General features: G+C 39.2%; 1 protein-coding gene across 3 annotated transcripts in view; it reads right to left on the bottom strand.

The window, feature by feature from the left end:
* The window catches only part of ythdc1 (YTH N6-methyladenosine RNA binding protein C1), a 33,631-nt gene extending 7,618 nt beyond the window's left edge, over positions 1-26,013 (bottom strand). For 2 of the 3 annotated variants that reach the window (XM_067437585.1, XM_067437587.1), the window contains exons 1-10: positions 25,793-26,012; positions 25,065-25,166; positions 24,329-24,621; positions 18,716-19,094; positions 11,996-12,049; positions 11,569-11,663; positions 11,379-11,487; positions 3,943-4,060; positions 3,766-3,850; positions 2,454-2,623 (exon numbers count right to left, since the gene is read on the bottom strand). In XM_067437585.1, coding sequence (XP_067293686.1) covers positions 2,454-2,623; positions 3,766-3,850; positions 3,943-4,060; positions 11,379-11,487; positions 11,569-11,663; positions 11,996-12,049; positions 18,716-19,094; positions 24,329-24,621; positions 25,065-25,166; positions 25,793-25,820 — 1,433 coding nt within the window. In that variant the 5' untranslated portion in view covers positions 25,821-26,012. Of the gene's footprint in view, positions 1-2,453; positions 2,624-3,765; positions 3,851-3,942; positions 4,061-11,378; positions 11,488-11,568; positions 11,664-11,995; positions 12,050-18,715; positions 19,095-24,328; positions 24,622-25,064; positions 25,167-25,792 lie in introns of all 3 variants that reach the window. The other variant, XM_067437586.1, reaches the window with a different exon arrangement.
* Positions 26,014-26,332: the final 319 nt, after the last annotated feature.

Genomic DNA, 26,332 nt, shown 5'->3' with positions numbered 1-26,332 from the left:
ATGCAAGTGAATTTGGACACCTGAATCATCTCAAATAACACCATTATTAGAATAAACCTTCCAGTGCATCTCACCCAATTGGAAAATTGTTTTACGGAGCATTTGGCTGCCATCTGGCGTCTTCCATTCAAGTCAACAGAGAAGACACAACATTGCTAATGTGTAAGAGGGACATTCGCAGAGGATGCTTTCTGGTGTGGACATGTGTATGATTTTTTTGGTTTCACATTAAGTTCCCCAAAAAGAGTCTCCAACCAGTTCTGTTGCACTACATCAAACTGTTTTTGAATGCATTATAGTTCTCAGAATATATTTTATATTACATTTTAGTTTCATACTTTTAGCTTTTATTTGGATTTTTCTTATATTTTTTTGTCATTTTGCTGTGTGCTTTTGTCATTGCCATTTTATTGCCATTTAGGCCTAATTTATTTCAGCATTAGCTTGGTTATAGCCTCCAGTTAGTAACTTAAGTGCTTCAACAATAACACAAAAGAAATGTTAACTTGGCAACTAACTGAAATAAATATAATATCTATATTTTATCCCAGCTTAAGTTCAATGAACAAAAATAAAATGTCTCTGTTGACTTGGAAGTAAAACAACAAAAAGCAGTCATTTAAATGGAGATAATGACATCCAAATAGTATATAATATATTTAAATGCATCTTAATGACTTAATGCTACCACTAAATTTTTGGACACCAGTTGCTGATCGGTCAAAGTTGCTGCTATTTTGTACTGCCTATGGCTTGACAAAGATATCAGAGAGTTTCCTTATAAACATAAAACTATACCAAATATAAATGTATACAAGTTAGCATTAATGTTATAGTCCTGGACTTTAATAATGTAACAGTAGAGCCCTGCTCAGAATTGCATAAAGATGTCTAGCTTTCGCTGTGTGTCCTGAAGCCAAAAAACCCCACATGCCTTCAACCGTGCCATGAGGGACTGTTAAACACTTTTGATGAAAGATTGTTCCTATTAAACACTACTCGAACACATGCCCTTAGTGAGAATGTCATTGTAACAAATGGTAAGAAACCCAATGTCAAAAATAACAGTATCTACAGTGGAGAACAATAAAATCTGGTTGAGAGTGTGACATACCGCATTCTTGTAGTTTTGTGACTGCTAACGTTGGCAAATACTTTTTAAGAGTAAAAGTTCATATAAAAGTCCATCTTATGCTTTAACACATTTTAAATGGGAGGGCCTGGTAAAGCAGAAGAAGGGGGAGTGATAAGGAGTGGTGCAGTCCATTGCAAAGCAAACCAAAAAGACCAAGAGAAGATCCAGACATCTGGAAATAACCCTTCTCTTGGGGTACTCAGTCCATGGAGGGCTCAGAGAAACACAGAAGAAGGGAAGGGTGGAGGCATCATCATTTTACCCCATCTTTAGTCCAAACCGCCTACCTACCACCAGCTGGAACATCCCATTGATTGAGAGGAAGGGGCCTTTTGTAACAAAGAGGGTGGGGAAAGGGGAGGGACGTGTACACATGTAATGCATCCAAAATGGAGTCCATCAGTTGGGGCTTGGGCCAGACAATGTGTAAACTGACAAACTTCCTCATAACGTTTGTCTGGAGAAAGTAAGGATGCGTTTAAGTCCTTTTTTGGGCCTTTCTTTGAGCACTGTGGTATGGAACAGAGTTCATGTAAAGCAGTGCTCAATAGGGACAGTCCCTGGTGCGATTCGAGTCCATAAGCACTGCAAACGGGACGACTACCCACTCCAGCAGCCTTGCAGAGGAACATGCTCTTTTTTGCCCTCCCTCCCTGTCTCTCCCTCTCTGTTTTCATGCTTTCCTTCACCGTTTGATGCTACACCCCCGCACACTTCAACTATCTATATTCTTAAGCACACACTGGAGCTTTTTCTGGACAGGAAAACCAGCAAAGAAGTCCCAAAATACGCTCCTCTTGAAAGATTTTTTTTAAACAACGACTGCTTTCTGCCCCTCAAATCGATGTGCCATCTTCTCTTTAATTATTAAGGCTCCTTTTAAAAGAGTCCCAAATTTGACTGGCTCTATCCCCCATGGACACTCCTGCAAGAAAAGGCTTTGGGAACAAATTTAAACACAGTCTCATCTACAGCAAAGAAACAGACCTCAGTGCTACAACTAAAAAGTTAACTAGACCATTCTTAGGCTTAAGTTGTTAACAGTTAACAGGCATATCAGGTCAATCGTTACACCATTTCAGCTCCCATTAACCATCAGAATTAACATTAGCACGCAGGATTTATGCTGAGACTTTCCCACAAAAGCCGCAGCCGGTCCGGTCTGCTCTGGTCAGCTTGGTTCGTGGCTCTTCTCTGACCCTCGCTCAAGTGACGATGAAGACGAAGGTGGAAAAATAACAAAAACACACACTTGTTCCCTTCGCATCAGGTGACAGGGACACAAGTGCGCACTATCAGTCCAAAGAACTTTTCTAACCTTCCCACGTCCCGAGGGACGGGCTCTCTGTGGGGAAGTCGGCCCCGAGATCGAGGCTCTGAGTGCATCCTCCTCTTGTGGCGCATTTTGTGAATGACCTGATACAAGTCAATGCTCTCATCAGGTGGGAAGAGCATGCACAGCTGTGTCCCGCAGTCTGGTTCGATCTCCTGCGGCCAGAGGTTTGCAGATGTCCGAGTGATCATGCGGGACAGTGAAAAGAAAGAACGTTACCATTTGTTTTTAGGAACAAGTTAACCAATTTTGTGCATTCTCCTTATGAGGCCAACGAAAAAAGAGGCTAGTGAGAAATCAACAGGAAATTGTCTCCTGGGGGCCTATTGCACAAAACTAGGATAAGGGATTAAGCCAAGGATATCTTGGTGATTATGGCTCAATTTATCCACTAATATACAGTTATTTTTCAATATCGTTATCGTTCTTGGTGTGAATGTGCCTTCAGGATACGTTTACACGACAGCGGTGTACTAAATTTTGCATACAGATGACAAGATAACCAAGATATCCCTGTTTAATCTCTTATGCTAGTTTTGTGCAATAGGCCCCTGGTCTTATTGTACACAATTCAATGATTAACTTCAATTCATTCAATTAACATTAATAATGCATTCTGCCTCTGAGACAAATTGTTTTTGGCTGACGTTAGTTCAAGTTCATTCAACTATTTCAATCCCTCCCCCCTCCAATCGTGGGTGTCAACAATAGATAACTTTGCTAAACTTTTAATAATCATGAAATATGAACATTTACTGTAACTGAATCTGGTCTCAACAATAAGGAATGGCACATAGCATTAACTACACCTTTAATTTCCCTCGATGTTTGGTTCAGAGTCTGTAGTGCTTGTAAAATTTAACATTGTTAAAAAAATCTTAATATTTATTTATATATATATATATTTATATATTTATATATATATATATATATATATATATATATATATATATATATATATATATATATATATATATATATATATATATATATATATATATATATATATATATATATATATATAATTTCCCCCTTAGTTTTCATAATTACAGAGCAATAGCTTCATCACTTCCAGTAAAACTGTGTATGAATGTAAAGATGTCATGGTTAGGGTTGGATGTGAAATTCCCAGTCATAAAAATTATGCGTGTATCTTTTCTAATAATGAATTAATCAGAATTTTTCAACAAAAATAAATGTTAAAAAAGTGCTGCTAAAAATAGACCCCTTCTGTATTACATCCACTTCTTACAAATCAATCCCTGATGGATAAAAGTTTCATGATAAAATGGCTAACCTGTCCATCACGCCCGATCTTCACAGGCTTGTGCTCATTCCATGGGTTGGAGAGGTGAGCAGTTTTTGTGAAAGGTAATTCCCGCCTTCAAGCAGAAAGAAAACAAACCTCAGTAGCGCATTTGTAAAATAACCACAAATAGGCCAAAAGTAATTTTTATTTTTCATGGTTTAATACCTGCAAATCCAGTCAATTTTGAAGACTCCTCCAAGCATCTTGGCATTCATGCCAGCGGGCAGAACCCAGTGGATGGGAGAGCCTCCATGATGAGACTCAGACGAGAGCCGAGCAAAACCTGAAACACAAACACACATCCTTAGGTTATGCTAACCTGAATCAAGCCACTCTAAGGCTGTTTTTACACCTGTAGATCGTTTTTGTTTTGTTCTGAAACAAGGACATCATTTGGTACAATGTAGCATTTTCTTGGTTCGGTTCAGTTTCACAAGGCAACCAAAATGGGTTTATGTATTACTCTCTTACTGGTCAGAGTTTCTGTCATCCATCAAAATGATTGTCAAGTTTGCTCCATGAGCTTATTGTGGCTTTATTTGTAACTGTCGATACATGCATACAAATGTAGCCATCAATCCCACTGCTAAATGTTATACTGCATTTAGGGCTGGGCGATATGGCCAAAATTTCATATCCCGATATAGCTCATTTGATATCCCGATAACGATATACATAACGATATAGCAATTTTTCTGTTATTTTGGTTTACGAATTGTCTATACAAAATTGCAACGTGGAAATGCAGTTTGAAATGATATACAAAACAAATAAAGGTAGTATGGACTACATTTTTATTTTATTTAGAACCTTTTTTTAAAGCAAGACTGTTGGTAAAGTTAACACCTGCCTAGGAATGTTAACCGATGACCGTTTGACCGATGGCTGACCGTATCAACGTTAACCGATCAAAGTTGTCGGTTAAAATAAATAAAAAAGTGATCTCTAAATTAGGCTATTATAGACAGTGGACTAAACGCTACTACAGTTGGCCGTCTCATTCCAAAATCTTTTTGTGTGAAGTGAACATATCCCTCGCACTCAATTTTTCATAACTCTCCTGTTTGTACTTAATAAACCAATAAAAACATTTGGCGTGAGGTCACAGCGTTTGGGTTTGCGCGCTCGCAAAAAGTAAACACTCGAGGTTAGAGCCAGGGCAGACGACAGTATGAAGGGTGCATTTCGCTTAAGATGGGCTTACATTTGGAAATATATTACATCTTCATTTCAGTGGTAACATATAAGGTGTTGATCGTCTTTCTTTATTATTGTTAGCACTACCTCAAACTAAAGCGGCGTCTCTTCGGAGCTGTCATTTTCTTAAATGAGCCGCGGCAATGTTTTAAATGAGCTTCTAACGCTGGACAAACGCCTTTATTTTCAACGCGATCTTGTACCCAAACCATTTCGAAACTAAGGAGCCATTTGTCCTCTGATTACAAACAAGCTCCTCAGCGGCGCGTTTGCGGGACTCGTATTTCGCGCTGTGGGGGATTTAAAAAAAGTGACGTGAGTGGAAGGGAGGCGGCAGCGCGTGTGTGTGTGAGTGAGAGAGAGCGAGAGAGAGACAGAGGGAGCGCGGCTCGCGGCTGTTATTTCAAATAGCGCAGCATATTTTAAGCTAATCGGTTAACCGGTTTCAACCGGCTAATGAGGCTCAGTAGTCGGTCAAGGAAATGTTTAGTTTTCGCCATCCCTACACCTGCCATTAAAATATTTCAATAAATGGCTATATGGTGTGCCACGCGTAAAAGCCTGTTGCAGCGTCTGTGTCTGAAGTTTGTTTTGAGCGCTTATGCCACCTCTCTGGCATAATTACTCTGAGAATTACCCTGGTCTGAACCGTGTCTACTACCGTCTTCCTCCATGTTTGTTTATGTATTGCAGCGTGCATGGGCATGCCGTGGCGTGAGGTGCATCTTGACGAAAAATTCTGCCATAAACGCCTTATCGTGGCGTAAGCGATAGAGCCTTATATAAAACGATAGACATTTTCTATCGTCCAGACGATATATTTCGTCATATCGCCCAGCCCTAACTGCATTCATATAAATACTGCAGCAAATTCAAACACGCTCTCTCTGGATCTCCCAGCACTGTCTAGAGGTTAACTGCGTCACACACAAACACTATACGAATGTTATAATGCAGCTAGAGCAGGAATCATAGCTTCTTTGGGACAGCATTCTCACACGGAAAAGTGCAATTACACAACATTTTAAGATGAAGAGGTGCTCTTTTGGTTTTCAACTGTGATAACTAATGTGCTCACTCACAGAATCAGACACTGCTGCTATTTATATAGCAATTTGCCATTTTGAAATAATCCCATTTGGTTCATTGGTCCGGATTGCTTTCACACCTTAAAGGATTAGTTCACTTTAATTAAACGTTTGCTGATAATTTACTCACCCCTATGTAATCCGAGATGTCCGTGTCTGTCTCTCTGTCTCCATTCGAAAAGATATTAAGGTTTTTGATGACAACATTACAGGATTTTTCTCCATAAAATGGTCCCTAAACTGTTCAAGGTCCAAATGACAGTTTCAGTGCAGCTTCAAAGGGCATTAAACGACACCAGACGATGAATAAGGGTCTTATCTAGCCAAACGATCGGTCATTTAAACAAAAAATAAAATTAAGCACAAATGCTCGCCTTGCTCTGTTCTGTGACGCTCGTTCGTGACGTCACGTAATATGCTGAAAAGGTCTCGCTTGACGTCGGCGGAAGTGCAAAGTTAGTGTTTACAAGTGTGCGGAAAGAGGACCATACACACATTCAAAGTCTGTGTGTCAGTTTATCGTTTAAAACGTTTTTACAAACACTTGTAAACACTGACTCTGCACTTCCGCCGACGTTAAGCGAGACCTTTTCAATGTAATTGCGTATTACGTGACGTCACGAACGAGCATCCCAGAAGAGAGCAAGGTGAGCATTTGTGCTTATAAAACAAACTTTTATTTTTTGTTTAAAAAGGGCCGATCGTTTGGCTAGATAAGACTCTTATTCATCGTCTGTTATTGTTTAAAGTCCATTATATGGAAAAAAGTCCTGGAATGTTTTCATCAAAAACCTTCATTTCTTTTCGACTGAAGACATGGACATCTTAGATGACATGGGGGTGAGTAAATTATCAGTAAAAGTTGATTTAAAAGTGAACTAATCCTTTAAGTAAACCACCCCGAGCTCATTTGCAATCAGGCCGAGACCACCTCGTTCAGACGACCTCGGAGCGTTTTTTTTTTTGTGCGGATCCGAGCGCAACCGCCATGTGTACCGCCATATGCCTACACAAACCGAGCCAAAGGAGAAAACGCACCAGGTTCCGAAACAAACGCTCAGGTGTGAAAGCACCCTAAATGAGTTTGCATTCACCCAGGGAAAAGGTGGTCCCTTGAGCATGTAACCAAAAATTATGGACTACTGACTAAAATGATGCCATTTTACAAGACAATGATATTATTATGGCCCTGACACAAAGTCGATGGTTGTTTAACGTTGACTGGCCCAGTTTTGGCAGGGTGTTCCGAACTGTTAGTACTAGTTGGACATTGTCAGGGTATTTTGGGTGATTGAGCATGACGAATGAAGAAAGTGATCAGCGTGATTGATATTCAAAATAGTAAGCAAGCAAGGGCTACCAAGGCTAGCTAGGGCTACCACTAATGAATATTTTTATATTGATTAATCCATCTAAAAACATATAATTTAGCTTGCAACTTTGGCATTCAGTAGTGTACTGTAAACAAGTATAAACGTAAACAAGCCCTTGAAAAAAAATGTAAAACTAAAAGGTACAAATTTGTAAAACAACATGTAAAAAAAAAAAAGGATATCAGCAAAGACTTTTTATAGTGTTGTCACGATACCAAAATTATGACTTCAATATGATACCAGACTAAAATACCTCGATACCAGTATTTAAAAAAAACCTCACTTGGCCATCATGTTCCTGCCCTGCTTTTTGACCATTCCATCCTCTTTATTTTTAAATAATAATATAAGAAGAACTAAACATGCCACTGTGTAAATCCTTACAGAGAAGTTTGCAACAATCACATTATCATCAATCATGTTAAAGGTGTATTTTTGCAGTAAAATATCCAAAAACCACTAGGCCGGTGTTATATATTTTGTTCAGTTGAGGACCTACAACGTCATAACATTATTTTCAACACACTTAAATGTATCTAATATGATAAACAGAGCTGCATTACCTCATAATCATAAGTATGCCCAAATATGCACACGGTTTCACTAAGAGCCCAAAAACATGCAGGTTAGTGACCACAAATAAAACGGAGAGGACGTGGCTTTTGATTCTTGTTGATATTTCATTAAAAATATTGTTCATTAGCCTACAGATCGGTTATTTTGCACTCCTGACATCAATTAAATAGTCAACGCTTGCAGGTTCAGCGTGCGATTCCTCAAGTTAACTTTACTGAGCCTTTGTAGCAAAGGCTTCCACAGACGGCGCCCGGTACAGCTCGCTCTGCACCCTTACGTTATTTCGGATCAGCATAACGCCTAGCTTTCCTCCTTGTCTTTTCCGCACACCGCTTCCAAAACTTCCCCACCATATCTCTACAATAATGATGTAAGACGAGCCTGACAGAAGTGAATGTCTCATGCATATTAACTAAATTATCTTGTATGCATACTACAGTGCAGTGATTGGACTGAATGAGCTTTATGTCATGAAAATATTTAGAGAATCGCTCTGAGCGGTCGACGTCAGCATGTTCCCAGCAGCCCATGCTTGAGCCGAAAAGCACACGCTGACGTCAGCATTTGTGACGTTGCTCCAACTAAGCTTTTCAAACCGTAAGACAGAAATCGCTCTGAAAAATGGAAAAATAATTTTTTCACATATGAATACATTTAAAGAGTACCCTTAGTGTTTTCAATGATGTGCAGCCTATACAGTATTGTTCAAAATAATAGCAGTACAATGTGACTAACCAGAATAATCAAGGTTTTTAGTATATTTTTTATTGCTAGGTGGCAAACAAGTTACCAGTAGGTTCAGTAGATTCTCAGAAAACAAACAAGACCAGCATTCATGATATGCACGCTCTTAAGGCTGTGCAATTGGGCAATTAGTTGAAAGGGGTGTGTTCAAAAAAATAGCAGTGTCTACCTTTGACTGTACAAACTCAAAACTATTTTGTACAAACATTTTTTTTTTTCTGGGATTTAGCAATCCTGTGAATCACTAAACTAATATTTAGTTGTATGACCACAGTTTTTTAAAACTGCTTGACATCTGTGTGGCATGGAGTCAACCAACTTGTGGCACCTCTCAGCTGTTATTCCACTCCATGATTCTTTAACAACATTCCACAATTCATTCACATTTCTTGGTTTTGCTTCAGAAACAGCATTTTTGATATCACCCCACAAGTTCTCAATTGGATTAAGGTCTGGAGATTGGGCTGGCCACTCCATAACATTAATTTTGTTGGTTTGGAACCAAGACTTTGCCCGTTTACTAGTGTGTTTTGGGTCATTGTCTTGTTGAAACAACTGTTTCAAGGGCATGTCCTCTTCAGCATAGGGCAACATGACCTCTTCAAGTATTTTAACATATGCAAACTGATCCATGATCCCTGGTATGCGATAAATAGGCCCAACACCATAGCAGGAGAAACATGCCCATATCATGATGCTTGCACCTCCATGCTTCACTGTCTTCACTGTGTACTGTGGCTTGAATTCAGAGTTTGGGGGTCGTCTCACAAACTGCCTGTGGCCCTTGGACCCAAAAAGAACAATTTTACTCTCATCAGTCCACAAAATGTTCCTCCATTTCTCTTTAGGCCAGTTGATGTGTTCTTTGGCAAATTGTAACCTCTTCTGCACATGCCTTTTTTTTAACAGAGGGACTTTGCGGGGGATTCTTGAAAATAGATTAGCTTCATACAGACGTCTTCTAACTGTCACAGTACTTACAGGTAACTCCAGACTGTCTTTGATCATCCTGGAGGTGATCATTGGCTGAGCCTTTGCCATTCTGGTTATTCTTCTATCCATTTTGATGGTTGTCTTCCGTTTTCTTCCACGTCTCTCTGGTTTTGCTCTCCATTTTAAGGCATTGGAGATCATTTTAGCTGAACAGCCTATCATTTTTTGCACCTCTTTATAGGTTTTCCCCTCTCTGATCAACTTTTTAATCAAAGTACGCTGTTCTTCTGAACAATGTCTTGAACGACCCATTTTCCTCAGCTTTCAAATGCATGTTCAACAAGTGTTGGCTTCATCCTTAAATAGGGGCCACCTGATTCACACCTGTTTCTTCACAAAATTGATGACCTCAGTGATTGAATGCCACACTGCTATTTTTTTGAACACACCCCTTTCAACTAATGGGTCCTGCACACTGTGCGATTTTTCAAAATCCTTTGCGAATGTCCCTTGTCAGACTGTACGAACATGATCCCCGTGTCACACTGTAAGATCTCAGTTGACATTAATGTCAGACTGCACGATAGTGAAGGCAAGCTAAAAACGGACGTGCGCAAGAAAACTCATCCTTAGTTTTATGTCATCAATGAATGACGCGTTCAGTGACAGTGAGCTGCATTACACGCGGGACTGAAATGCTGGCTACAAAGAAATCTCTAGCTCTCGTTTTGGTCATAGTTTGTCTTGAAAAACTGAGATATTTGACGGTCGTCGTAGGAGAAGTCACACTGCAGGATTGTGTGCCAAATCTTCTGACACTGCCAGAATTTCATCTGAGGTAAAATTTGATCGCAGCGGTCATTAATCGGCTGCCGGTGAACATGTCAAACTAACGACCAAATACGTCAGATTTTAGCCTAGGATCTGAGGAATCTTTTAGGATTTGCTAAATTTGTCCCAGACGGCCAAATCGTGGCCAAAATCGCACAGTGTGCACCCGGCTTAATTCAACTAATTGCCCAATTGCACAGCCTTAAGAGCGTGCATATCATGAATGCTGGGTCTCATTTGTTTTCTGAGAATCTACTGAACCTACTGGTAACTTGTTTGCCACGTAGCAATAAAAAAATATACGAAAAACCTTGATTATTCTGGTTAGTCACATTGTACTGCTATTATTTTGAACAATACTGTACATATCTGTTTACATCTCAAAAAAAGTGTTTTGGGGTTTCATGACCCTATTAAGTACCAGTACTAATAAAATTTCATATTGTACCCAACCAGTCAAATAAAAATATTGACGTCGACTAATTATCAGCATCGAAGCAGTCGACTGTATCGACCAATCTTGACAGGCCTAGCTCAAGCCTAACTTTTTGGCCGACACACAGCTAACGGAAAGAAACAATACAGTCAGCGTTTTAATTGTCACTAGCTTTTTATGTAGGCTAGGTTTTTCAAGGGGTCAAGCATTAATGCTTTTGTTCTTAATCAAAAAGTTTATGGCAGTCCGCAGAACTGTGCAGTAAAATGTTTTGAAATTTTCTAAATCATACAGGTGTTATTGGCACTGTGAGGTTACGAAATCATAAAGATCATGTGCTCGCATTCTTTAAATCGTTGCTTCTGGGTTTATTGTCCATTTGTGTTTGGTATACCTTATAACAGTTTTTCATTTAAGACATACCTTGAAACTTTCCACTCTCCCTAACTGAAAAGACTAGCACAACACTCCGAGCCGAGCGAAAGGCTGCGTTGAGTTTTTTCTCGTTGACAGGCAGAGTGGACCACACACCCTGTGAAAAGAGAAAGCACACCGTGTTAAATAAGTTAAGCTTCCGTTAAACTCTTAAATCAAAATGTAAACAGTGGCACACCTTTGCTTTAGCCAGGGAAACGTTCTCATGGTTGTTACTCTTAATTAGGAAAAACCTGGCCTCTCTCAGGATGTATTTCAGCTTGCTGGTTTGATCTTAAAAAGATAAAAGGGAGAAAAACATTATTGAAACTGGTCACAAAATGAGTAACACTAGTTATTACACAGCTGCAACAACTAAATCGACAGCACCAATAATTGGCAACAAATTTCAATATTGATTGGGAAGAGTTGACTAATGGAAATGGAAACCCAAATGACCATTTGAGGACTTGAAGGTCAGACCGCATTTTATGAGAAATGAATCAATCATTCCAGGTACTTTTAAAGGGTTCACAAACAACAAAAAACTTTAATCTAGAGATAACGGACATGCCAAAACAATTAAATACACAAAGATTATCTGAACGTGAGTGTGATGTTCTTACCCTTCCTCACAGCTCGGACAGAAGAGGACAGTTTTTCATGCTTCTTTTCAGACCCTAAAAGTTAGAGAGACACCAGGCTTTAACATTCAGCTCAAAATACAGACAGAAACGGTCCATGATTTTGACTGACACGCCAATGCTGTGCAACTGGACTAAACACAGATCATTAAGATTCATTTCCACATGGTATATGATTAGAGAGACAAATTCTAGTTGTTGGAAATTCACACTATTTCTGGTTGCATCAGGTGTGTACAAATATTATCATTATGATTCAGCTATCTGTAATCTGACCTGCTCCGCCAAAGAATCAACAATTAAGGCCCTGATATACTTGAATAACGAACTGGTGTGGCATCTTTTCAAACTAAATCAGGCCAAAACTAAGTTCATTTGGAGTTTATTTTTGGAAAAGTTCACTCCAGCTGGTAAACACCTTCAACTACCATTGGTCAGTGGTGATGCTGTAATAGGTAGGTGTGGCTCCAAGGCTCCGCCACTTCTTCTGTTTAGTCCGTCAAGGTTAGACGCGAGGGGAAACTGAACAGAGTGGAGAGCTGCTTTATGGTAGAAATTGAAGCAGCAACTCCAATAGTTTTTCATGTTTAATATGGTAAAGCTGCTTGCTTTAAAGCAGGGGTGTCAAGCTCAGTTCCTGAAGGGCAACTGTCCAGCTCCATGTCTAATTAAACACACCAGGGGCCATATTCACAAAACATTTCATCTTACCACTAAGAGTTCTCCTAAATGGCAGTAAAAGTTCTTAGTTACAAGGCCTCTCTTAAAAACCTATTCACAAAGCTGCAGAGAGCAAATTTTACTAAAGAATAAAGAGAAGTCTTAAACTAAGAGTGAGGGCGGGGTTGACTTCGTTGCTATGCATGTCACCGCGCATGCTAATTATGACCACAGTGATTGGCTAATAGGGGTGGAGTCTCTGTCAGTGATTTAATTATAGAAATATTTTGTTGAACAAGGTTTAATGTTGCTATATCAAAATAAAATGTTTAAAATAAGAATGCTGCCATTTTCAAATAAAAATGTTAAAAAGTAGGCTAAGTGCCACTAAATAAAATGTTATACGTTCAGCTAATTGTCAGACTCTAACATGTCTGCATCTCGAGATTTTTTTTTATTTTTTTTAAACAAAGTTCGTGAGGAGCATGTTCAAACTGTCTATCTAATCAGCGTGATAGGAGGTATAGTCCAGGCAAAGGAACTCATTTTGGAGCCAAAAATAGAACTAATTGTAAAATAATTTTTTTCTGCTTAGATCTTTTCTGGTCTCCAGAACAACAAGTCCTAAGAAATCCTAGTTGAGGAAATATGTTAAATTCTCATCAATCCGAGATGTGTGCCAGTAAGGCCAGACAACAATGGACCCCAATGGGGCTATTGTTTTTCCTTTACTCCTATCAAAATTAAACTTTACACAATGAAAGTACACATGAAAAGAAATTTTTTTTGTTTTACAAGTTTCTTTGAAAATGAATTTTACTATGCAAATGATACACTAATCGAATATGCCCAAAATACACCCAAATGGACTTATTTTTTCCTTTTCTCCTACCACAATAAAACTTTACAAAATGAAAGTCGACATGAAAAGTAAAACATTTTGTATTAGAAGTTTCTTTGAAAATGAACTTAAATATGCAAATGAGAAATATACTAATAGAATATGCCCAAAATTCTCCCTAAAGGGCTTATTTTTTCCTTTACTCTTATCACAATCAAACCTCACACAGTGAAAGTATACATGCATGAAAATAACATTTTTGTTTTCCAAGTTTCTTGGGAAAATCTATTTTAAATATGCAAATGAGCTCAACACTATGCCTAATTGACTTATGGCCAAAAAGCCCTAAAGGTACAAGTAGAAAAAACAGGGGCCAAATATCTAAAACGTAAAACGCTATTTTGCCTGGACTAGTATATGCACAGCCGAGAGCCGACTCACCTAACATTAGTTTCCTCCACAGTTTTCTGCATCTCTCGCCACCCCTTTTCTCTCGTTCTGATACGGGGCAGAACTTTGGGTTTGAGCTTAAGTCAGAGCTCTGAGCCCTCGATCGCTTCGGATAGCACGTCACATACGCTTATATTGTTTTACTTTATTCAATCATTTGTAAGTGTTAACTCGTAACAACTACCACAGGTAATCTGACTTTTTTTTAAATTAAAGATACATTAATTATCACTATTGCCTCAGTGATGTATACTATCTTTGGGCGGATTGCAGCAGCAGCCATTTTGATTGTTTTAATTTGGTCTTGGTGACTTAGGAGTCCTCTTGACTACTACTAGCGTTTCATGTATTTAGGAGCTAGTTTTAGTGCTAAAATGCTCTTGGAAATACCGTAATTCCTCAAATAAAGACCGGGGCCTTTATTTACCTGAACTGCCGATGGGAACCAGCTTTTATTTGAAGCAGGCTTTTATTAGGGCCAGGCCTGTATTTCTAATTCCATCTGTTTGAAATATAATTGCTTTATGTAAACCGCTTTCAATTTAAAGTGATCGTTCCAGTGGACAAATATCAGATTTTTTAAAGAAACATTTGGAAAAATATCACCATACAACAACATAATACGCATTTTTTGTAATTCCGCGCACAGCTCCGCATCCGAAGATGAACGAGTTTTCAGCGAATCTAGCCGAGCATGACGTCTCATCACACCGGCACCAGTTTGCACATACAAAAGAGGTGCTTATATTTACTGAATGAGCCTACAAAAGCAGAAATAAGCCATTTTAAATAAAGATCCAAGTTTAATAAAATAAATCACGACATTAAAGTTTAGTGAAATTAGGAAATATTTAAGAGATCGTTCATTTAGTGCATATTTTGTTCTCATGTAACAAGTAATAATATCAAGCCAAGGTTTACGGAGTTTTACATGATTCTTTAGTAGTGTGGTTTTTGGTGAAATGTACTAAAATAAATATCATCACCTGTGCACGTTAGCCCACTTCTTCTCGACGGTTTTTCCTGAAGGTTTATTGAACAATTACTCCCAATCGCCCTCTGTCGTTTCAAAGAATAGCACAACGGCGAGTGCGTCAAGTATAAACGCCTCGTCCGTTTGGGGAGGTGCGCGCGGCACGCAGTCAGCGGAGACGGGCGAAAGTATAAACAAGGCTTGAGACGCGGCGCTGCGTGGAGCTGAGCAATCCTTGTAAAGTGTTTAGGTTAACTATAGAAGAGACCAGGATTAGTGTGTGTCGCACTGGCATGACTCGCATTGGGTGTGTGGCATCAGGATGGTTTCACATTAAATTAACAGCATTTAGGAGATTATCCACTCATTTTCCCCTGGCCTTTATTTAAGATCGGCCTTTATTTGTTCGTTTTGACCACGCCCCCGGCCACTATCAGAGTCCCGGCGTTTATTTGACAACAGGCATTTATTTGAGGAAATACAGAACGCTAAGAACAAAAATTTAGATGTCCTAAAATTAGGACAGAGACACCCATTATTTGGGAGAAACTCTTAAAAATCGTCAAGTTAGGAGCTACTTTTAGCCCTAAGATGTTTTGTGAATACGGTCCCTGAACCAGCTAATAGAAACTTCCAGAGCAAAACTGTCCAACCAGCTCAAAAAAAGAAAAGAAAAAAAGGAGTCCGTCACCTCTGCTTTAAACCAACCTATTGTAGTAAGTGCAATATAAACAAATTTGACGTGATTTGAGCTTGTGCAAACACCGTTGTGATTAAGTGCTTTCTTGATCACGTTTCATGGTGGTTATTGGTTTCATTTATGGTTTCATTTGTAATTTTTGTTGTGTTTGTTTTATTATTGAGAGGAAAGCATGCAGCACATTCATCTAAACCCCGCCCTGTGAAGCATGAGCAGCGTCGGGATATTCACTAAAAGTAAACTTCTCTGGTATTATTTTACCCCTAAGCAAAGAACGGAAAAGAACTATGCTGTGAGTATATTGGGCCTTCACAATCCTATTTTTGTCTTAAAGGGATAGTTCACCCAAAAATTAAAATTCTGTCATTAATTATTCATCCTCATGTCATTCCAAACCTTTGCATTTGAACTATCCATCAAGCGTCAAAGTGGTAGTTGAGTAGCTGTCAATGGAGGGACAGAAAGCTCTCAGATTTCATCAAAAAGATCTTCATTTGTGTTCAGAAGATGAATGAAAGTGTTACGGGTTTGGAACGACATAAGTGTGATGACAATTTTTTTTTTTGGGGGTGAAATATCCCCTCAATCTCACGATTACAACAACGGTTAAGTATTTATAACTGCTCTAAGAAACAGATTATTACTATTAAATAGCTCTCCGAAAACTATAAATATTTAAACTGCAGGATTGACTGCTGTCCCAGTTGATCAATTTCATAATTGTTGCATAATTTCAACAATTCACGTAGCCATGTAAAAAGCGGGGCGACATACAGACAAGTTGGTCCTTATCACAAAAACTCCTTGAGGGTGACCACCCTGTTGTGGATTATTTTGCAATAATTACAATCTGACTGTACATTATCCACTACGCATAATTAACTTAATAAATAACAATTTAGCTTTTTCTTTAAAAGCCACCATTGCAGAGGCAAGTCAGGTTACACTGCTGAACGAATTCAAATAGCGACTAAAACCTAATCTGAAATCTTTGTGACTTAACATTTTTATTAGTATTATTACTGCCATAATTATTAATGTTGTTATTTAGCGGTTAATGGATTATTTAATACCTGTATAGGATTCTGAAGCTGAACTTCCACTTCTATCAAAAATGATTGGTGATATCCCTCTAGCGTGCTTCTTGGCTTTGCTTTCCTCATCTGAACAGTAAATGGGAGAACATGGTCCCTTATGTTAGATTATTTAATATCTCTTGGGCTCCAATTTCTAGCCAAATTGTTTTTCTGTCCTTTGATGAACACAGCCAGGTAGCGACTCGTAGTGAAAACTTCGAACAACACGAGATCGACTAGTCAAAGATAAGAATACAAGTGGCAAGTGACAAGCTGGAAATTTTAAATTTTTGTGGGACATCTTTAAAATCAACAGGTCTGCTCCAAAACCAAGTGAACGGGCATTCTAGGCAAAGCGATGGGGATCATAAAGGCACTAAGTGATTTGAAGGGAGCTGCAAAATGATGTTGCCTTGAATACCTTATTTAGGCCAAACTATATGGTAGCACTGCATGAACGATTCACAGACAAAGCAATCCCAGAACAAACTTTCAAATATTGCAGAAGTCAACAGCCAGGATATGGAAGTAAAAGCTACATTTAATTTCTCCATGGGGAGACTTTTAACAATAACTTATAAAACTTTAAAAGACAGACCTACGGTGTTGTTAACTGAGGTAAAATAGATCAGTATTGCCAATTTCTGTGCCACCCTTGAGTGTTTGAATGGTATCGGCTGATATATTGTCAATGTTATCGTTATTGGACCAATAGGACATTTTCCCGATATATTAAAGCCAATAAATAATGTGTTTCCTTCACCTAAGACACTTCAGATATACAAAGGTCGCCAGGATTGTTCTGAATTACTTACAATATGATTGGAATCAGTTCAAAAATATGAAAATACAGTTCAGTGCAACATGGTGTCCCCATAATGTGGCTCAAAATACCCCACATATATTTTATTATAGCATGTCAAATTTGCCCCTATGTGGATGCAAGCAATGCCGTTTTAAGTGTCCCTCTAAATGCAAATGAGATGCTGCTCCCGGCCCCCTTTCCAGAAGAGGGCGGAGCCTTTACAGCTCATACTTCGGATACTCCGGCAACAACAAAACTAGAGAATATCACACGCAGCCAAAATGTCTGATAGGGTCAATAGTGGTGTTCAGCTGTACACGTTCAAACTGGAGTCGGACACTGATGGAGAGACTCGGGAAGAATTTCCCACTTTCCCACAAGCAACTGGACGTTTCTGAATGGTTAGTGGATAAATTTATGAAGTCGTTGGAGTTAAGTTGATTGATTTTATTAACTTCCATGTACCGCAATGTACTGACCCTCGTTTGTGAAGCAGTCCGGCGTAAAATGATTTGCCCAAATATATAAACTTTAACAACTTTCTTTGGTACATTGTCTTCATAAATGACATTCAATCATGGTGTCCTCAGTGACTCAGATCCCAGAAGTCTACGGAGACTTATGTCCTTTGGTACATTAAATAACAGAACATTTGTATTGTTTTTTTGGTGCAGACATTGTATATCTCCAGCTGCAACGGCAAGAAAACAGAAATGGTGGACTGTGGCGGCTCACTCAGGACGCTAGATGCTAATATATATGGTAAGAGTAATATAAATATATATTACATACGTTTTTGGAGAGACTGTTTATGATTTATGGGGATTATATAAAAAAAAAAAGAGGTGGATTTTTACCATCATAGGCTGGTTATTTACACACACACACACACACACACACACACACACACACACACACACACACACACACACACACACACATCTGTATTCAAACACCTTAAAATTAATTTTACATAATAGCTCCCCTTTAACAAAGTTGAAGAACATTTCAAAACAGTCATATTGATTACTGTAAGGCGGCTGATTAGCGTTTGGAACATAATTTTGCAACCTACCAGAGAACATCAACAACATGAACATAAGGATTACGATTGGTACATCTCAAATTGTGAAATTCTGCACAATAGACGTTTTTTACTAACAATCCAGCCAGACTGCAAACTTCAGTAGCTCGTACCTGATGCCTCTGAGCCAGAGCCTGAATGTACAGACTCTCCCTCCGAGAAGGACACAGACTCCGACTGGGAATCACTGGCCTCGCTGCGAGTGTCGTAGTCATTCTGTTCATTTCCCTCCTGTGGGTCCTCTTCCTCCAGTTCATACTCTTCCTCTTCCTCATCCCCTTCCTCCTCTTCTTCATCACCATCCTCCTCTTCTTCCTCCTCCACTTCCTTCTCTTCCCCTTCCTCCTGCATGGCTCCTTCTTCAACATCCGAGCAGTTTCCTTCAGAGGAAGCCACAGAGCTGCCAGTCACATACTCCTCTGAATGAGGCTCTTCCTCTCTGGAGGAGCGACTTGCTCTGCCCGTGCTGTCCTCACTGGTCCTCCGCATCTTCTGCAAACAAGTGCATGTAATTACACACCATGCTCACTATGTAACAATGGATGATTCGTTTTAAAAATATAATATCTATATATTTTTTAACTGCAACATGACCATTTGAGTAAGTGTGGTACTGTGAAGACACAGAAATTAAAGTAAAAATGAAATAAAAAAACAACAAAGATGCAAATACAAATCTGGGCATGTCTGATGTAACGTGTAGGCAATCTGATGGTGTGCGTAGCAAAAGAGACAGTTTGAGCACAGGCAGCATGTGTGTGTAAAACTCAGTTTCATCAGTCACTTAACACAGCATTAGTCTCGGTCAAACTTAGGGTTGGGAACTGAGAACTATTTTTTTTTTTTTTAAATCCAGAATTCCTACGTTTCGGTTCCACAAACGGTTCTGGTGTGATGTGTGGGCGACTCTTACTCCTAAATGACAATGGTTCGCCTGTCTATCAAATCCACACAGGAACATTCAAATTTGTGTTCAAGTTGCCGCTGATCCAGAGGGAGCTGTTGTCATGTATACATGCATCTGGAAAGTATTAACTTTTTACAGCCTCAAGTCTGTTTTAGAATGATGCTACGAGCTTGGCACTCCCCTTGGCAGATCTCTGGGCCACTCAAGGGCATTTACAGAGCTGTCCCGTAGCCACTCCTTTGTTATCTTGGCTATGTGCTTAAAGTCGTTATCCTGGTGGAAGAGAAACTGTCGCCCCAGTCTGAGGACCAGAGCTCTCTGGAGAGGTTTTTCATCAAGGTTGTCTCTGCACATTGCTGCATTCCTCTTTCCCTCGATCCTGACTCGTCTCCCAGTTCCTGCCGCTGAAAAACACCCCCATAGCATGATGCTGCCACCACCAAGCTTCTCTGTAGGGATGGTATTGGCTAAGTGATGAGCGGTGCCTGGTTTCCTTCAGACATTAAGCTTGCTATTCATGCCAAAGACTTCAACCTTTGTTTCATCAGACCAGAGAATTTTGCTTCTCATGATCTGAAAGTCCTTCAGGTGCCTTTTTTCAAACTCAAGGCGGGCTGCCATTTGCCTTTTATTGAGAGGTGGCTTCCACCTCTCCACTTAACCATACAGGCCTGATAGGTGGAGTGCTGCAGAGATAGTTGTTCTTCTGGAGGTTTCAGAAAAACACTGGAGCTCTCTCAGTGACCATCGGGTTCCTGGTCACCTCTCTAACGAAGGCTCTTCTCCCCCGATCGCTCTAGGAAGAGTCCTAGGGGTTCAAAACTTGGAGGCCACTGTGCTCAATGGGAGCTTCAATGCTGCATAAATGTTTCTGTACCCTTCCTACAGCCAATTCCTTGGACTTCAAGGCTTGGTTTGTGCTTTGACATAAACTGTTAACAGTGGGACCTTATATAGACTGGCGTTTGCCTTTCCAAATCATGTCCAATCAACTGAATTTACCACAGGTGGACTCCAATCAAGTTGTAGAAATATCTCAAGGATGATTAGTGGAAACAGGAGCACCTGAGCTCAGTTTTGAGTGTCATGGCAAAGCCTGTGAACTTATCTACATGTGATCTTTTGTTTTGTAATTTTTAATACATTTGCAAAGATTTCAAACAAACTTATTTCAAGTTGTCATTACGGGGTATTGTTTGTAGAACTTTGAAGAAAATATTGAACTTAATCAATTTTGGAATAAGGCTGTAACATAAAATGTGGGAAAAGTGAAGCGCTATGAATACTTTCCAGATGCACTGTAGGTATGAAACGGCTTCAAACGTATATTTTCAACCACACAGTATCATCATTTATGTGTTTCACAAAATTCATATGCAAATGCTTAATTTGATTCACTAAACAAATTGTTAAAGAGGACGAACAAATCGGACACCAGACGATCAAAGGCATCATGTGCAACCTAATAAAATGGGGTGGAAAATAGGATTCGACAATAAACAAGCATTACATCAACAATATCTAATTATCAAAATATTACACTACATCGTTTTCCCCAAATTGTGTTTTAACTTGTTTAAAATTTAATTTCTTGAAGGGTTGAAGGGTTAGTTCACCAAAAATGAAAATTAGATGTTTATCTGTTTACCCCCAGTGCATCCAACATGTAGGGGTGTTTGTTTCTTCAGTAGAACACAAACCTCTTTAACATTTCGCACCAGCTTGACCTCACCAGATGGAAGTAATAGCCGATGGGTAAACTTGATGAAACTCGTCGGGATATGAGGTAAAAAAAATGAATACTATTTTCACAGAAACCATACGGTTTGTGTCTTAAGAAACCAATGTGTCATCAGGAGCAGCAGGGTTTTTGTGCACATTGCCTAAGCATGTTTTTTTGTTTGTATGTTTTGTTCTCATAGAATTGTTACCCATTTACATGATTAAATGACTGGCACACAGCAACGGTTGGATTTAAAAATCTTCATGTGTGTTCTACCGAAGAAACAAACACACTTGTGTTTGGATGTACTGGGGGTAAGCAGATAAACATCTAATTTTCATTTTTGGGTGAGCTAACCCTTTAAAACCAACACAATCTATTAAAACAGGCCTGATTAATTGAAGCAAAGAAAATGTTGCTGGATCTTCTCCTAGTATTAAAAACTTGTGTCATCCTGGAATGCACCGGGGATAAACAACCTGGTCTCATAGGTTTGAGAACTAATAAACTTCTTCCAACATGCAGGCTGATTTCATAGTACAGGTCCTTCTCAAAAAATTAACATATTGTGATAAAGTTCATTATTTTCCATAATGTAATGATAAAAATTAAACTTTCATATATTTTAGATTCATTGCACACCAACTTAAATATTTCAGGTCTTTTACTGTTTTAATACTGATGATTTTGGCATACAGCTCATGAAAACCCCAAATTCCTGTCTCAAAAAATTAGCATATCATGAAAAGGTTCTCTAAACGAGCTATTAACCTAATCATCTGAATCAACTAATGAACTCTAAACACCTGCAAAAGATTCCTGAGGCTTATAAAAACTCCCAGCCTGGTTCATTCCTCAAAACCGCAATCATGGGTAAGACTGCCGACCTGACTGCTGTCCAGAAGGCCATCATTGACACCCTCAAGCGAGAGGGTAAGACACAGAAAGAAATTTCTGACCGAATAGGCTGTTCCCAGAGTGCTGTATCAAGGCACCTCAGTGGGAAGTCTGTGGGAAGGAAAAAGTGTGGCAAAAAACGCTGCACAACGAGAAGAGGTGACCGGACCCTGAGGAAGATTGTGGAGAAGGGCCGATTCCAGACCTTGGGGGACCTGCGGAAGCAGTGGACTGAGTCTGGAGTAGAAACATCCAGAGCCACCGTGCACAGGCGTGAGCAGGAAATGGGCTACAGGTGCCGCATTCCCCAGGTCAAGACACTTTTGGGCTACAGAGAAGCAGCACTGGACTGTTGCTCAGTGGTCCAAAGTACTTTTTTCAGACAAAAGCAAATTTTGCATGTTATTCGGAAATCAAGGTGCCAGAGTCTGGAGGAAGACTGGGGAGAAGGAAATGCCCAAATGCCTGAAGTCCAGTGTCAAGTACCCACAGTCAGTGATGGTCTGGGGTGCCATGTCAGCTGCTGGTGTTGGTCCACTGTGTTTTATCAAGGGCAGGGTCAATGCAGCTAGCTATCAGGAGATTTTGCGGCACTTCATGCTTCCATCTGCTGAAAAGCTTTATGGAGATGAAGATTTGGTTTTTCAGCACGACCTGGCACCTGCTCACAGTGCCAAAACCACTGGTAAATGGTTTACTGACCATGGTATTACTGTGCTCAATTGGCCTGCCAACTCTGCTGAACTGAACCCCATAGAGAATCTGTGGGATATTGTGAAGAGAAAGTTGAGAGACGCAAGACCCAACCCTCTGGATGAGCTTAAGGCCGCTATCGAAGCATCCTGGGCCTCCAGAACACCTCAGCAGTGCCACAGGCTGATCGCCTCCATGCCACGCCGCACTGAAGCAGTCATTTCTGCAAAAGGATTCCCCACCAAGTATTGAGTGCATAACTGAACATAATTATTTGAAGGTTGACTTTTTTTGTATTAAAAACACTTTTCTTTTATTGGTCGGATAAAATATGCTAACTTTTTGAGACAGGAATTTGGGGTTTTCATGAGCTGTATGCCAAAATCATCAGTATTAAAACAACAAAAGAGCTGAAATATTTCACTTGGTGTGCAATGAATCTAAAATATATGAAAGTTTAATTTTTATCATTACATTATGGAAAATAATGAACTTTATCACAATATGCAATTTTCTTTAGAAGGACCTGTATATAGATCGCATTCCGTTTGTCATTTGTTATTAATATAGGAATTAATTATTGGTTTTACGTAAACATAATGGGAAGCGCTCTAGCCAGACGGGATTTAAACTTTGGAAACCCAAGTTTAGTTTGAAGAGGACAAACGTACCAAGCACAATGTTCTCACATCATTCCTGATTTCTAAAAACCAGGAGTAAATGGGAATGTGTCTCCCTCGTCCACTTGTTATCCAATCGACGAAAATACGTTTAAGGTGTTGTCTTCAAGAATTACAGCTTGTGGTTCAAATAGGTACTGCGGTTGAAATTTATAACTAGAAAAAATATTTTTTTAAACTAATCACCTTTTAATAAATGTCATTTCAGTTCTACTTTCTGAGTATGAATTTTCATACAGTAAAAGACAAGCCATGTAAAGATTTTGCCAAAAACTCAGCTGACTGGCTTCTCTCCTGTATGATTGACTCTTCAGACCTTGGAACTGCACAAGCTTCTTGACCTCCTAACTGAACTCTTTCCCACAAATGGATCATAGATATTAAGTGCAAACAAAACAACAACAAGTACTCAATATTCAAAGTGAAAACAGAGACCAATTTTATCTTCATGCATGCTACAGAGCTAAGAGATGGTTACAACTAGATCGTTTTCATACTGGGAGATATTCGCATGCCCCAGGGAGCTGCTTTCAAACAGCAGTAACGTATTGAAATCGCGTATGAATGTGCGCTCCCGTTTACTTTCACTCTGTGAATAGGCAGAGGTGGTGCTGAACGCACATTTTAAAAGATAAGACAATTGTCTGACGCTTCTGTTGCGCAACAAATCCTCCACCAAGGTCCACTCAGTCTTCTCGTCAGGTGATCAGGGGCAGTACTGCACACTATGTACGACTCAAGCAGCTTGTATTGGATGAACTGATGGAACTAAAGCATGTTTAGAGTAAAAAAAAAAAAAAGCGATGCAAAAACCCTCCTCTCTTACCTCTGTCAGCTCCGGCAGCAGGGGTTTGATCCGTCTCTGGGAGTCTCTGCTGCGGGACAGGCCTTTTTCACTATATCCTTTAGGCAGATCAGCCCTGGATCCTCTTCCAGCGTGGTTCTTTCTGTCATCATAGAGGTCTTCTGGAGCATGTCTTCCTCTGGGATTGCTCGTCTTTTTGCTGTTTGATCCAGAAGAAGTGGTAGCTCTCTTCAATTGCTGTCTGGTAGTGTGTCCCGAGGCTCTGAGCCGCTTTGCATCCTGGCTGTCTCCTCGTTCGTGCTTCCTTTTAGATCCTGAGGCATAAGGTAAAGATCAGTTAATGTGGTAACAGAGGTAGACATACAATTTGGCATGAAATGGGAATTGCAATAGTCTTTTGTTTCATAATGTGGTGAGTGAACCGACTTCTCGAACAAGAACAAATGCTACAGGGCTATTTATCGGCCATGGAGAATTGATTTGTTGTGGTTTTCTATTGGTCAATCTAATGTGAATGACAGGTTGCCCCGCCCCTTGCTAGTAAACATGTCATCAAAGAGATGTTTTGTTAGTACAAACATTGCAATATTACAAAAAAGGAATTGTCCATTTTGTTTTCTTGACCTATAAGCAGTGGATTGACTACATATGACTTGGCTTACATGTGTGAATAATTTGTCTAAATTGGATGCACTGTATATAAAATCTGATGCGGTTAATGCTTTAAAACAGTGTTTTGCACATCAACACACAGTACCTTTTTTCTCATTGACATCATGTTCACTTTCAGGGTTGTAGAGCTCATCATCCTGATCAGGAGCATCAGTCAAAATGTCTTCCAGCACATTGAGTTCCCCATCTGAAAATTAAAGCACACAAATGTTGCATTTTAATTTTTTAAGTATATAGGCATGTTTTATAAAACCTATTGGTCACTCACACCAACATGACACACAATACAATAGTTACATTTAAATATGTTTGTCACTATTACTAATACAATTTCAAATACAGCAAAAACAACACTTGCCAAAGTGTCGTTAATGATTAAACTGCTCCCGGGAACAAATTCGTGTAAAAAACGTGAAAACGCTGCATGTGCAAATGCATCCATTGTTAGTCTTCAAATATCTAAATTACATAACATGTGCGCTACATAATATACAAAGCAAAATATACATATCTTTCATGCATAACTAAACCACAAATGTGTCATATACGATAAATAAAACTGATTATTATCTTTACAATCATATTAATAAACAAACCCATCCATGATCCGTTAGCATCCTGCTAAGCTAACAATCGCTGTTATGTTTCCTCCTCAACAAATATGTCAATGAAGAACGTGGGTGGAATTAACCAAAACACTTAATTAATGACCAACAGTCAATCGATCATATAATTCTAAATGAAAAAAATACAGATGACGACTTTTGTTAACAAATCTGTGGCTTGGCTACAGGTTAAAAAAAAATCGTTTACCTTTTTCGTCTCTCCTGTCGACGGACATCTTCAGCCCCCCGTGGATTAAACACACTTTAAGGCCCCCCTTCTCTCTTTCTGCCTCTCTAGATTTGTTAATAACTCTGTTAATTCGTCGATACTTTAGAAAATGTAACACACCATTGCATGTTTTGTGCTTTGAGTGTGTTTGACTGCTTTAAAATGGCGGATCGCTTCCTCCCGCATCGCAGTGTGAATGAGGGTTGCCAAATATTCATGTTATCACGCCTTTGTTGTGTGCAAGTTTATTTACCATTCATCAATGTTGATACTTTTGTCATATATTGTTAAACATATTGTCTCAGGTCCTTATTGAAATCTAGCTATTATAAAATATTTATTTGTACTTAAAACAGTTAATAATTTTTAAAGTGCCCATGAAATCATAATGGATTTTTATTTTTAGTATGACTATGTTGGCCTTACTGTTATCTATAAGCTATTGAACTCCAAAACAACGACAAATTCAAGTTTTGAAGATATAAGCATTCAAATAGCAGTCTCTCACTTTCGACCGAC

Source organism: Pseudorasbora parva, chromosome 3 (assembly GCF_024679245.1).
Source record: "Pseudorasbora parva isolate DD20220531a chromosome 3, ASM2467924v1, whole genome shotgun sequence".
Taxonomy (NCBI): Eukaryota; Metazoa; Chordata; class Actinopteri; order Cypriniformes; family Gobionidae; genus Pseudorasbora; species Pseudorasbora parva.
The sequence above is the reverse complement of the archived record's forward strand: the minus strand, read 5'-3'. Positions and strand labels throughout refer to the sequence as shown.